The 14,751-nt window shown below is 36.5% G+C and overlaps 1 protein-coding gene across 4 annotated transcripts in view; it reads left to right on the top strand.

Moving 5' to 3' along the window:
* The window catches only part of BABAM2 (BRISC and BRCA1 A complex member 2), a 168,462-nt gene that overhangs the window by 123,504 nt on the left and 30,207 nt on the right, over nt 1-14,751 (top strand). For all 4 annotated transcript variants that reach the window (XM_083832075.1, XM_083832076.1, XM_083832077.1 and 1 more), the window contains exons 8-10: nt 2,681-2,780; nt 4,748-4,818; nt 6,286-6,368. In XM_083832075.1, coding sequence (XP_083688201.1) covers nt 2,681-2,780; nt 4,748-4,818; nt 6,286-6,368 — 254 coding nt within the window. The remainder of the gene's footprint in view (nt 1-2,680; nt 2,781-4,747; nt 4,819-6,285; nt 6,369-14,751) is intronic.

Genomic DNA, 14,751 nt, shown 5'->3' on the forward strand with positions numbered 1-14,751 from the left:
ATCCAATACCGGGCAGTAGCTTCCTTACGTGTTCAAACATAAAAGATAAACATCAGCCTCATAAGGCAGTTGAAGCTTAATTATTAAGTGTTTATAGAAAGTTTTGCGATTGTCAGAGGCAAGGTCCTGTGCAAATGCAGTATTTTATTAAAGTATTTAATAAGCAAATTCTCTGACCCAATAGAGGGAACAAAGATGCCTGTCCACTCTTAATTTTCCCTACCCATAATTATTTCTACAGAACACAAATTACATTTTGTACAGCTTTATTCTGTTTTCAGAGGATAATTATACTAGAAATTCCAGCCTTCTTTCTGTGTAGGGTTCTCTTTCTCAGAAGCCACACCTAGTAGCAGTCTGTTTTTCATTTAAGGTTTGAATCCCTGTTTATGTCAACATGTTTTTGTAAATTGACTACTTTCAGAATATGGGTGCAGGTAAAATGGGAAGCCTATAGTCACAAATCAATAATTCAGTCTGGAAGATGTATTGGAACCTGATGATAGAGGGTTTGCATTTTATTTGCATGTGAAATCTGGTAGAAATTTCTTCTAATTTCATGCCTGCTATTGTAATCAAGAGAGGAGCCTGTAATTTCTTGTGTAGTCATCTGAGCATCTCCAATGGAATCTCGGCTCAGAGGGAGAGCTTGGACATGGTTGCGAATGAAACGAGGCAGGATGCAAAATGGACAGTACCATGTGCTCTGTGTATGAGATTGGAGTCTTTTATGGACATACTTGATAAACTCAAAGCCAGCATCTTAAAGTAAGGTTCACAGTCCCCTGGTAATATATCAGGAGGGACAAGTCTGTTGTTCTCCAACATAAAAGACTGATGGACCCATTATGCTTTCAGTTTCCTAAGAGCAAACAACCCTTTCAGATGTGTTCTAATTTCTTAATAATCTAGTAGTTATGCTTTGCTCTTTTTGACATCTGCAAGCAGCAAAATTACATTCCCATGTGAGTACTTTTCGTAAGGGAATAGCAGCAAGGAAACTGAATTTAAAAAAAAAATCCCATTCAAGTCTGACTTCTGCGAGAAAAGTGTTTGTTTTTTTTTCGTGTAGCTGTGGTGTACTCAAGGCTTTTTTCTTTCATCATTGCATATGCAAAATCCAGACCTGCAGAACTGTTCCATGTGGTGAACAGTCTGCTGAACCCAGACTGTTTTGCCTGAGTAGCAGATTTCCATATACCTCATTACAAGTTTTATTTATTTAGGCTCTGTTCCTTCAAAGGGATGTATGATTGCAGACCTTTATACCTACCAAAGTGATACGTTATCAAGTACTGAGGAAAATAGAAGGGCAGGTCCCACTGGAGAACAAGAGCCTTGTTTTGCAGAGAAGATCCTTGTTTCCAGCCAGTTTAATCTTTCATGGAAGCAGCATGTAAACAGAAGGCCACAAAGTAATTTAGCGTTTGAAGCTTTTTAATTGTACCCAACAAGGTTCTGGATGTTTAGTGCATGATGTAAACCACAGTGCATAATGGAAATTCATATCCCTTTTGATTGGTAAAAGACTATAAGAATGATTTAGGTCAGTACTGCTAAAAGAAAGTACCATGGACTTTAGCTGGTTTTTGCCTTATGCAACGCAATTTAAATAAAAAGTTATAGATATTTGCACGCTGAAGGAGCTAAGATCCTCAGCAATAGCAGGCGTGCTTCGGTTTTCCATCCTATGACAAAGGCAATTAGTTGAGCAGCGTAAATGCATCTTTGAAATAATCTTATTTCTGTGGATCTCTGTCATTCAGATTTCCAGTTGGTATATTGCATATGAATAAAGAATATCTTTGTTCCCATTGCTTCTCTTGGGGGATGAACAAAACCATAGAATCATATAATATAACCATAAAACAATTTAGGTTGGAGAGAACTTACAGAGGTTAGTTGGGCCAACTCCTTCCTCAGAACAGGGCCAGTTTAGATAGGTTGCTCATGGCAGTCGTTCAGCCAAGCTTTGAGCACCTTGAAGACGGAGATTCCTGAGGCCCTCGGGGCCCCTCTTCCACTCTTTAGTTATTTCCTAATAGTTAACCAGACCTTCCTTTGTTGCAACATGTCTGCGTTGCCTTTCATCCTATCACTGTGCACTTCTGAGAAGATTTTCTCTGTCTTCTCTTTATTTTCCATTACACACTTGAAGACATTGGTATGCCTTCAATTAGCTTAACATCTGTCTTGTATTGGAGGGGCCAAAAACTGGAATAAATGGCATGACTGACGTTGTGTCTGGACATCTATTACTTGTCAGTCCAACTTACTGCGTTTGTTCTTAGCTGTTCTGACTGAAGGTGGCTTTTTCAGTATTCCAAGACCCAAAATTGTCTCATCCAGCTATAGCAAGGTATCTTAACTGTAGTGTGGTACATCTGATTGAAGAGGGTTAAGAAATGTAACTGTTCATAATGAAAAAACCTATTTCCTTATACAGTGCTTTGTGTTAGTGATATTCTTGATTAAAGGTGTTGAATTACAATGGATAGTGGTATAACCTGGTTTTATAGATGGTATCGCTTAATGCTTTTTATATCACCACAGCATAAAATGCATTTCCTCATTATAGCCCTCTGTCTTTAAATTTAGGGCAAAAGGCCAGTGTAAAAATCGCTTTCAAATCCCAGGAACTGCGCATATGATGTACTTCTAAATTAACTTCTCTTTCTAGTGCACTTGGAGGATCATCTGCCCTTCACATCCCAGCCTTTCCTGGTGGAGGTTGTCTTATTGACTACGTACCCCAAGTATGCCAGCTACTAACAAACAAGGTAAATAACTGAAGAGAACTCAACTTCCCTTTCCCTTATGTGTTGTACTGTTTACAGTAACACACTGTAGTGTTTCTGTAGACGTCATTTTTCTTCTGCCAGGTAGTTCAAGCAGAACATATTTGACATGAACTATACAATGGATAACTTCTTGATAACAGTTGAGCACCTGAGCAACGTGTTGAAGATAATGAATCTGTTAAATAAATGAGCATGTTTGGAATCAGATCTTGGGGTGGGATTTCTTGTGATATGCTACAGTTCAGGATAAAATGCGGTTGTATTATACATTGCATTGTAACATAAAATTTAGCTATTAAATACGAATGTGTAGTTTGCATATTATTTTTCTAGTCAGAAGAATCAAAGTTCTCATACCATAGTCATCACTGTAGATTTTGAACGCCTTAGAGAGAATTCAGTGATTTTTCTTCTCATCCAAATGAACAGAATTAGCTGTCTACTTGGATATTCATACACTAATAGCTATTTAAGGTTGCATGTACTGAAAAGGTTATGTTCTGGCTAGCTTAGTGTTTAAACAAAAAAGACTGAGTACAATATTTTGAAAGCTTCTCCATTTTTTGTATAATTTTCAATAAACAGCTTATGGGTCAACATCTAGGAATCTGCTCGTTACAGACTTCCTATCTATATTTCCACATGATTTTTACCTTTGTTCAAACGAGGAAAATAATTTTATCTTTTAGAAGTTCTTCAAAATGTTTTTCCTTAACTTATCGTAATCTATCTTTGGAATTGTTTTTGTTGTGTTTTTGTTTGTTAAAATTACTTCTGTTTTTAAAATCTGCAAGTACACAAGACTGTTTTTATCCTTTTTTTAAATAAACTCCATTAAGCAAACTTATTGTAGGTTTTTCTTTTCCCAAAATAACATTTCAGATTCCACACAAAGCCTTCAAAATAGTCATAGTTTTTTATAAAATGAAATAAGCCTCAATATAAACAGAATAATTTAAGGGGTACAAGATAGCTCACAGCAATGATTGTATCAGGGTCTCTTAAAAAATTTAGGAAAGCCTTTGCCAGCCAAGGCGTTCTAATATTGCCATGGTCAATAAAAATATTCTTTCTATTCTTTGCCTGTTTGGTAAGGAAAAAAAGACTTTTAAAGCATTACTTTTTCATTCTGGAAGGCAAAGGGATTTGCATAAGGCATCACGTATGGAACCATAGTGTAGCTTCTTCAAGTAACCAGTTGTAAACCAGGTGCTCTTTCAGCCTGGCAACATAGCGTTGTTTCTGTCATGGGTCAAACACTGTTCACGCTATTCTGCTAAGTAACCCCATTCAAATCAATAAGAAAACATACATGATGCAAGGAGAATTTTGCCTATAGTTTTCCAAGTTTAGCATTGTTAGATTTTGTCTGTGCCAGGATGGAAGCCTTTCAAAACCTAGAATGCCTCAGAAATTGGTACTTGCAATTGAGTAGGTGGCTCCCTGAGTCAGCATGAAACCACTGAAAAAGTTTAGTGTTAAGATTTTCTTGGAGGTACAGTCTTCAGAAAACACCCAAGATCCACTGTGAAATTATTTGTATTTTTTTATAACCTGAATTTGATTTTGACACTTAGCCATCTGTCACATCAGGTAATTACGTTTTGCCTAACGCAGCTTCATACTTAAACTTCAGCAAGGCAAGGTCATGCATTTTTCTTCACTCTTTACCTTGTGTACTTGAACAGTGCTTCAGTATATTGTGAAATACTAAGTTTTACTTGGAAGTGAGTAAAGAAATTTCTTTACAAGATTTTCTGTGTGCCAGAATCCACTCTTCTTTTAAAGGCATTTTAGGTTTCTTTAGGAAAATCATGCAAATTAAATGTAAGGATTCAGATTCAGAACCATGTAAATCTTCATTAACAAGGAATAAATGGCAAATAAGCAGCATTATTTTTTTAATGTTTTTATAGCTATTGATTTCTTCCTTTTTTTTTTTTGAGGTACAATACGTTATTCAGGGATACCATAAGAGAAGAGAGTACATCGCAGCCTTCCTGAGTCACTTTGGAACGTAAGTTTTCCGTTGATGCGTTGTTTTATGAAGCATCGTGAAAGTGTTATTCCCTGCACGTGGTCTTTGGTTTTGTAACTGATATCCAGATGAAATCTGGTCATTTCTGCAGAATGATGTATATAGATTTGCCCTCCAGGGAAATACTGGAATGAAGTTCAGTGCTCAGTGCGTGTTGCCGATCTGATTTTACTCAGAAAACAGCTGATTATGGGAAAAGGACAGTAGGGATTTTCTCCCTGTGCAAAAGAAATGTGCTTGTTGCCGAATATAGGGCTCAGGGGGTCATACAGTAATAGGCGGTGACATAAGTGGGAGGATGGGAAAGTGGGGTACGGTTCCAAGCCATGCAGTAGCCAGAAACCACTGCTTGACATAAAGGCAAGACTGGGAGACCAGCTGCTCCCACCATGGAGCTATAGCGTGTCTCATGAGAGAAAGGGCTTTCAGTCGTCTTGAATTCCTGCAGTTCAGAGGTCCGTGGACTGATGTGATGAGACAAGCGATTCATAAATCAATGAATCTGGGGTGTTTTAGCATTGTGAAAGGTGGGCACTTCGTCCTTCCACCTAAATTCTGGCTTGAACAGAGGTCCAGGAGCTGATGTGACAGCAAGTGCCTGATCAGCAGTGCTTTGCCTCATTGTAAGGAGGGGATTTTTGTTTCTGTGTGGTGATTCCAAATGACATGAATATTTAGGAGCTTTTCAAATCTCCAGTCTCTCAAGGGAGGGTAGGAAGACAAGTGGTTTTTAGTATGTACCCGAATTTTATACAACTGTAGATAGATAACAGCGACTTGATTTGGACGTGTGAGTAGACAGAGATGATGTAGGCTTAATCCATATGAAAGCTTGTGGTTTTTTTTCTTCTGAGAATTATTTGATCCAAACTGCAGTATAGAAATGGACCAGGTATGCCTCTGATTTTATTTCACTCGTGGCATGGTTCACGAGTCCTGATACTGCTTCAGACTTAGAAAATGTCTTCTTTTGGTGGTTGAAACTTTTAATGTCTACACAACAAGCATTATATATATATTTTATACTGTTGTGCTGTGATTCTTTATATGTACTCTTTTTAATTTTCAAATTTAAACTTTTGTCAGCCTGTACAGTTTCAATTTTACCATGTCCATTAATAGTGTATTAATAAATCCTCTTAAACTGAATAACGTGCAGGGATTTTGTGTGTGTACAGTTATAGTCAATTTAGATGCTTTACCAGGTCTCATTTTATTCTAAAATATATTTATGAATATGGCCTCTATTTGGGTAAGAATCTCCAGTACCAGAGCATAAATTTAGCTAGAAAACTATAATTGTTAATAAATAAAACAATTATTGGAACCTTCTGAACAAATGAAAAAACACCAAACCCTGAAATCCCAGATTTATATATATCTTATTCAGTATTAGTATGAATGCTAGATAAAACTTGTATTCTTTTTTGTATTTCTTGTTGATAGCGGCGTGGTGGAATATGATGCAGAAGGCTTCACAAAGCTTACTCTGTTGCTGATGTGGAAAGATTTTTGCTTCCTTGTTCACAGTGAGTAACTTTTTGCCTCAGGCACAAATGTCTATCCTCTTGAAGATACGAGTTCAAAAGGGAAAAAGTACAATTGCAGGAAACAATTTAAAAGTTTTAGCTATTTTTACCCAATGCTTAATGTATTTTTGATGTGACCATGGCACTTTGAAAACGCAAAGTCCTGATCGTACTTGGAGAAAGAGGGAGGATCCACATTCGCGAGGTGTACTGCTGGCCTTACAGAGCACCAAAAGCATTCCAGGAAGATGTGCTGGTAACTTGACTTAAGGTTGAGCTCACAGATGTAACTCCTCCTGACCGAAATGTCAATAACCTGTCAGTAATGAGGACCAATACTATACATAACCTGGAAATACCTAAAATCTTGTGTAACTGTCAGGAATTACTGAAATGATGGTGATAGTAATGACACTTTAGTGTAGGGAAAATACATTATAAAAGAACAATAACAAGATACCGTGGTTGAGAGCCAAAACTTACTCCTAGAATGAAACTCTTCAAGATGAAATGCCCACTAGTTTGATGCAGTATGTGGCTAGATTATTATTTGAAATCTTTTGATCAAGTTTGTATCACTTTCAAATAGATGTTTATAATTAAATATATAGGAATTACTTTATGGAGAAAAATTTACTTTACTTTATGGTGAGTGTGGCTCTGTTACTGCATTATACATGGTAACCAGAAATTATTATTTTTCCTTATAAGGTGGGGTTCATTGGTATGAAAGATTTTTTCTTGTGGGGAAATTCAGTCATCTTATACTTTGTTTTTTCTTAATATGCTTCTTGTCTTTTTTTAATTACCACGTAGTCTGAGCAGCTGCAACATTGGTGTTTGTTAACACTTTAGCTTTGCAGTATTTCAGTTTACATTGGTTGTGATTGTGGGTTAGCTTTTCATGTGGAAAACTAATGATGTCTGAAAGACATCTGAATTTATCCAGGTCTTTTAAAGCAAGAAGTGGGAATTGACATTGTTAAGAGAAATCCTTCACTTTGTGTTGTATTGGAGATCATTACAATTGGCCTCATTTATGCCTTTCTCTTTATCACATAAAATTTCTAGGCATCAAAGAATTCTGATTGTAAGTGGTCTAGAAACAGCAAACATGAAATTAAAAGAACTCCATTATATTAATATGATTTACATGGGGGGAAACACAAAACTTGATGTAGTTGGAAAAATTGTCCTTATAAGATCTTTACTTACTCTTCAACTACATACTGTGCTGTGGATCTGATTTTTGCCTTGGGATAATATAACTTAAATGTTGAATCAGTTAGATTTCAGAGTAATCAAAATTCAAATTTCTGTTAAATAACAGAGTAAGTTTTAACTGTGAAGTAATATTCAGAGTGCTCAATTTAACTGGCATGAACGCTACAATTATAACTGAATAGTTTATCACTATGCATTAACCCTGTGGCCTTAGAAATCATACAGTGGCTTAGCTGTGTAAGTCATTGCATCACTTGCTTGCTGAACAATCCACTGCAAAAACATTTATGTTCCATGCACTAAAGGATATTGCAATGAAAGGACTGAAACCTGTACTTCATTTCCTGAGTGAAGTAATGTAGGCTTTCATCTCTTAACCACTGACATAACTATGTATATTATGGTTGAATATTTAGCAAGCGTCTAATAAAATGTCTGGGAGAGATAGCCGTAAGATGAAAACTGTTCTACCTTTTATATTTACTGTAGTATGTAGCGGAAGTGTTCAGAGAGAAATAAATAGGTCAGTATACAGCAAGTACTGTGGCAAATCAAATGAAAGGAACCATAGTAAATTTTACTAGCATCTTATTTTTTGTTAAAGTTTTAGGTTTAATTGAGGTTGTAAGATGTATAAACCCTACAGTGAATTGTATTTCCTTTAAAAGATGCATCCAGATCTTTCAAAAATAACTTTCTTTGGTGATTTTTGCCAATATGGTCATTCAAAGTTACAAACGTACTTGGAAACTAGGAAGTAAAACACACTAGAAATGAAATCATTCAGAGTAATTCTACTGAGTAAACCTAGTTAAAGAAAAGGAGGAGAGAAACTGGAAAATCATTCTGGAGTGCAAAAAGACCAATAACCTTAAAACAGCTTCACTTGCTAAAAAATACAGATTTGTGCAGTAATTATGGAATGAACAGTGAAGTCTGTCCATTATACATTAAAACACACAACTGTCTAATGGCCAACTTAATCACTAGATTAATGTAGCTGCTAAAGTTGGTATATTAGATCAAAGAGTGGTGAAATGAACTGTTGTTTTAGTGGTTTACTTGTAAGAACTAAGTGCTTTCAAATATATGACAGCAGAAATGAATGTTCAGAGAAGTTCGTGCCTCCACATGGAAGAGGAAATCATTAATCAGGCTTAATGCTTTTGATATTGATATCTGTTTTGAGTAAGCCTCAGAATGAAGCTTTGTAAGTAAATGTCAATGTACTGCTGATTTCTTTCTCTAGTTATTTATAAGTCAGCTATGATTAGTTTCTGGAGGTAGATATTTCTTCATACATATTCCTGCATCCGTTCTGCGTATTTATACTGTATCTAAATACAAGTCACATCTGTGCATAATTAAGGAGTCTTATTGGTATGGACACAAGAGTAAGATGCCAAACCAATATGTATGTAGACTTTTCAAAGATTTATTTTTATCTTATGAGATTTTTAGGTTATTGGCACAAAAAGCATTGACAGAAGTTGTAACAATTGCAATAGCAAATGAAACTTCTTCTCTTAGTGGTTATTTGTTTAAGATGTCTTGAAAAGGACAGATATTAAACTAAATAGTTTTTGTTTCTTTGAGCAATATGTTGGGGGATGGAGAATGTTGGAAACTGCCAGTGTTTGTATCTTAAGTTTGTATGCAACCTCAGACCTAGCTGAAGTTGGTGGGAACACTTGCTGCGCTGATCTTGGCTAACTTTAAAGGATTGCAGCTTCTATACCGGGTAATACCAGTGACCTGTTAGGTTCACAAAGCTGGTCAAATGAAAGGTAAAAGTCTAATTAAGAAGCTTTCTTGCCATGAGAGTGCCAACTGAAGTAGTGTTTTGTACACCCTCTTAGCTGTCTGTGCACTTCTGCAGTGACCTCTCTCAAAGAATACAACAGAAATAGGGAGCATCTCAGCTGGAATGAGGATTTTCTATAGGGAGGGAGAAGCCATCTTAAGGCCCAGAGCATTATTGGGTTATGGAAGGTTGTACTGGGAGTATCAGGCTGTGGACAGACACCCTGTTCTGTATTCACTGTTTTGGGAGAAGTCATCAGTGCCAGCTTCTGATGCATTCCTGGTTGGTTATTGCTATCTGCAGACGTGTGTCAGCAGAGCAGCTTGTGCCAGTGCAGTTGAGACAAAATGGGCTCAGCTTATGTGGTGGGCCGAGCTAAATAATTGGGGTTTCCTCACATAAGCTTTCTTTGGATTTGGATTAGCATATCTGTCCACAGCCTAAGAAAGTAAACAGGAGGCAGATGGAAGAGTGAAGAGAAAGAATTTTTGGTAGCCATCATTGTCAAATGGAGCTTGGGAGAGGAAAAAAACATTGGGAAAGAGTGCTAGTAGCTGCAAGACAGGTTTATAGTACACTGCAAGGAAAGTGCAGTTTATGCCAGTAGCGTTCAGAGAAAGAGGAATGTGTGCCCACTCCCTGTAAATACACAAAATTGCATTGAAGAAGTAAGTAATTTATTCTATCAGTTCCCTCTCCAAGCAGAAATAACTCAGTAGGCTTCAGATACCATTTTAATCACTCAGTAGAGCAACAATAATCCTTAGAATTTAGATAAGTGTTAATTTTTCAGGCAGCTGGTGTAGTTTAAGATGATACTGCCCTTTAAACAAGACGGTCCCTCTCCTGGATAGTCAACAGAACAGGGCTAATGAGCATTCATCAGCCCCTTCATCTATTCCTCCAGCAGCTGTTTAAGTAAACAAGTTAGATTTCGTGGTAGTAAATGGCTAGTAAGGAGGTTTGATGAAGTCTTAAATGGAAGATGTTTCCTAAATGAACGTGTTTCTGATCACTTACTGTTTGCTATGAGGGTTTAGGAGAGCTTATGTGACATGGCAAAAGTATTTTCTTTCATCTAAGATCTTACTGTTCTTTTTGAAATCGCTTCTGCAGATTCTTATTTGAAAAATCACATGCCTGACACAGTAACTCCACAGCCACTGAGATAATAAAAATGTTTAAGAAATACTTGTTTATCTGAGCAATTTGAAACCCAGAACCGAAGACTGTTCCCTGTAAACATTCCTCTAAATCTGCTTGTAGTTTTGGCCTTAGAGCCCTCTCGTTGTGTAGGACTTACAGGTCTTGGTAAATGTAAATGTAAATATCACTACAATAATACAAATGTTAAATGTAAAAGTAGCTAGTGTTTGTTGTTTTGATATAGTGTTTAATGCAGTTGGAACGTGCTCAATGACTCCTGTGTGCTGCTAGAGTATGAATAATCATTTGAGTGGGTTTGGTAGTTCCTGAGAATTATTTTTTTTTCTTTTTTCTGTCATGTAAGACTTGCTCACATAGCTTTTGGAAGCTGAAAGGAAGATAGTCTGTAAGAGTTGCTCCTCTTCATCAATATCAGTGCATGGCAGTGATCACAATTAATACTTAAAATTCAGGAAAAGTAATCCGTGGAGGGAATAAAGATTGCATTGGCTCCGCTTCTTCAGGGAAGTTAGTCTGATTGTGAAAGAGAAGCCTCTTCAAGAAAAGGTATGGGAAAATAAACTGTTGTTTGCCCCAGCTGTTTTCTGAGGAAGGAGCAATTGTTGAGTGGACTATTTCATTAAATAGCTTCTACATGTTTTGATGGCTTTGTGAGCTTTTATGTAATTGAAGTGCTTACTATATAGTGCTTTTATTATATTCTTCTCATTGTTCCATAGGTGAAAAAATGACTCTGTGAAAACTTAGGGAGAAGGAAAAAAGAGAGAACATGACAAATAAGATACAGGGAAACGGAGTAACATCTGGTAGTTTCAGGAAAGCAAGATGGCTCAGCAGAGATGTCAAGCATAACAAAATAAACGTTTCAGGAGTCAGTAAGAGAAATTCAATCAAAAAAAAGTCAAAAGTCTGCAAAGATTATAGGGATTTCATTTCTTTCTTAAATGAGAAACTGAAGATTAACAAAGTCCCAGTGATGCAAACCTGGCTGGTTAGAAGTCAAAAGCCATTCTAATGTTATGCTTGAGAGTAATTTTTTGTCTGTTCGCTACGTGTCTCTCATGAGACAATTTTTTCCTGTGACTCTCAGTGCTTCTAGTGAATAACAGTATTTCTCTGAATCTGGTCTTGAAAGTTCCTGAGCGCATCATTCTGTCTACAGCAAAATACTCCCTAAGCAGAGGGGGGGGCTCTTCAGAACTTTGTACATTGTTTGCCAACAAAATAAAGCATTCTGTGACGTTCTCGATGTAGTGAGGTGTGTATCACTTAACTGAATTCAAAGAAAGTTGCAGATCCCCTGCAGAGCTGTGGATTGGGCAGTGTGATGGAAAAGTATCCCGAGTCACAAGCACACAGTTCTACACTTAACTAGGCATAGTCAGGGGCTAATCCCAGAGCTGCATTGCAGCATTTGGTAAATTAATTAACCTTTTGCTGATCTTTTTTTTCCTTTTTTTTTTTTTTTCTACAGGGCACTGCCAACTAGTTTTAGTTTGAAATTGTTATTGAAAGCTGATAATTTAATGTTTGTCATTAAGAGTACTCTAAACATCATGTTCCTTTGATTCCATCTGGGGTATTTACTTTTGCATGAGCTGAACGAGCATTTTTGTATTTGGGTATTCATAATCAAAGCAAGTTAACCTGAAAACAGAGGTGGTCTTTTCTTCTTTTCCTGTTTTTCTGTATTCGTTTTGTAATCACTATAAATTAGTTTTAGGTTCATATTTTAAAATCTGCTAAAAAAAAAAAAAAGGAAAAGTGGTCAAAAGGATGTTTCATAAATTGGTATGACAGAAACAAACAGGAAACAACTGAATTGGGTTGTACAGGTATTTTATGGTGGCCTGTTACATGGGTGGAGTGCAAAAGTATTTTTAAATGTCACTTTGCTGTGGATAGTATCTTTTCAATTTCTGAGAAACACATATATCTGACATACCTTTCAAACAGTGGTGTATTGCTGTAGGCACTAATTGATGTTTTTCCAGGAACTACAAGTACTTTAACAAATGGACTGAAAGGTTTTGTAATAAATTCTTTCAAATTGCACTGTTCTAAAAAGTGAAATATTGCTTTTTCTTATCTAATAGATCTATCTAGAGTACTACTACATATCTAAGTATGTGGCAGACAACTAATAAAGTCTTACAAGAGATACCTGAGATAGGGAAGTGATATAATCCTCTTTTATACACTTGATTTTGGGAAAAAAAGTAATTAGGTCACAAAAAGTCATTGACAGAGCTGGGACTTGAGTACAGATCTTGGTACTTTTTCTTCTTACTCCATGCCTATGTCTTGTTTCTACACATTCCGATATACACATTCAGAGAGGAAATTTTTCTCTAAGGTGAGAACTGCATTAAAGGGGTGAGATATAGCAAACTGAAAATTGCTCATAGTAGCAAGTAGAAAACAAATAGGAGAGGATCAGCATGGGTTTCACAGGGCTCTTCCATGGGTTTAGTAGTAGGCAATGCTGCCAGAGAAAAAAACAAGGTGCTAGAGAACACCATGGAATTTTTAGAGGTGTAAAATTTCTAGAAATAAAACACAATTCTTATTTTGTAGCCTTTAGAAAACCAAATTGGGTTTCACATTGGCAATGGAATTATGTATTCAAATGTTCTATTGTAGAGCTAGACCTTGTATAATACATTTGCTGTCTTCCACAGAACTAAAGTTCTGAAGATAAAATTGAAGATTGGCTATACAGGCTTGAGTTGACGGAAGTTTCTGGACTGGAATAGGAAGACACTTAAGCTGGGCAGGTTAAACAGATCTGATTTGAAAGGTCTAAGACTGAATGGAGCTAAGTTTGAAAGAAGAGGACAGTGAGTGTGTCAGCAAAGGTTACTCTTGGCCTGCAGGATAGCACCACGCTGATCACAAATGAGAATGAAATAAATCAGTTTCCTTTCAAATCCCAGGCAGCATTGAAAACAGGAAAAAGAACTTATTTGCAAGCCTTGTAAGCTTCATAAAGTATTAGCGAGGGAAGCCAATGTTTTTGCACAGCTGCTTTTCTGGTAAAAATAGTCATAAAGTCTTCATGCCCTGTTGGAAAGTAATGTAGAACTTCTCAGCATTTAGCATCATGTCTGTACTGTGAAAAAAGAAGAAAAGTTTTCGCCTTTTCTCCAACAGTAACACGCTATGGCCACCAGCCTGGAATAGGAAGAAAAGGGCCAAGAGAAGGCCACAGATTGCTTTTTACACTGATAGCAACTGCAACTGTATTTAAAGTATAATCTTCATGCAATTCACATAGAGGAGAGGCAGCTTTTAGTAGCATCAATCTCATCACCACTTGGAGAAGTTACTATAGAAACTGTTACGGCAGAAACAATAAAAGGAAATAAAAACGGAAGGGGAGGGAATGAAGATCTTTGAGAATTTTAAGTAAAAATAAAGCAAACTAGATGTCACTGGCTGAAGCTAACGAGGTAAAAATAAAAAGCCTTTGTCTTAATTCAAGTAATCATGGTTACTGGAATTAGAGAAGGAAAAGACCTGTGAGGCCACTGTGCCATTTATTTGGGCTCAGAATAGGATTATGAGATATTCCATGGGATATTTTTAGCAGGTAGTCCAGTCTTGCTGTTAAAGTCCAAGAGTATTCAGTTGAGGTGAGAGGTGACACTCCAAAGAGAGAGGACATTAAAAAGCAGTTTTCAGGTTGTTACATCACTTTTTCATGGTCTAAAAATGTAACAGAACTGTTTGAAGAATCTCTTGCTTTGATCTGTTACTTAGTTCCTCTGTAAGACTAAACAAAGAATTTGATAGCCTTGTTTGTAGGACACTGAAACTTAAGGTATTTAAACAACCGAAGGTCACATTTTTTTAAAATGCTATTTTTGAATGAAGGATGAGGCACTTTAAAGAGCAGATACTGGTTATGACAAAGACGTGACATATTCTTACAACCTTATCATCTGTCTATATCAAAAGAAAATAGAAACAATAGTAATCATAAAAAGAAATCTGGTTGCCATTGGTGCCTTGTCTATATTGTAGTTCCCATTATCAATGCAGTGAGAACCACAAGATAGATACAGCAATGTTAGGCAGTTCTCTTTAAATAAGAAAGGGTTTTGTACTTCATTTAAAACAAATGTAAATGATACATTTATTTCAGATTCGTACAAATTCACAAAGTAAACAAGTCTACTCTCTGTA

This window comes from Anser anser (genome assembly GCF_964211835.1).
Source record: "Anser anser genome assembly, chromosome: 3".
Lineage (NCBI taxonomy): Eukaryota > Metazoa > Chordata > Aves > Anseriformes > Anatidae > Anser > Anser anser.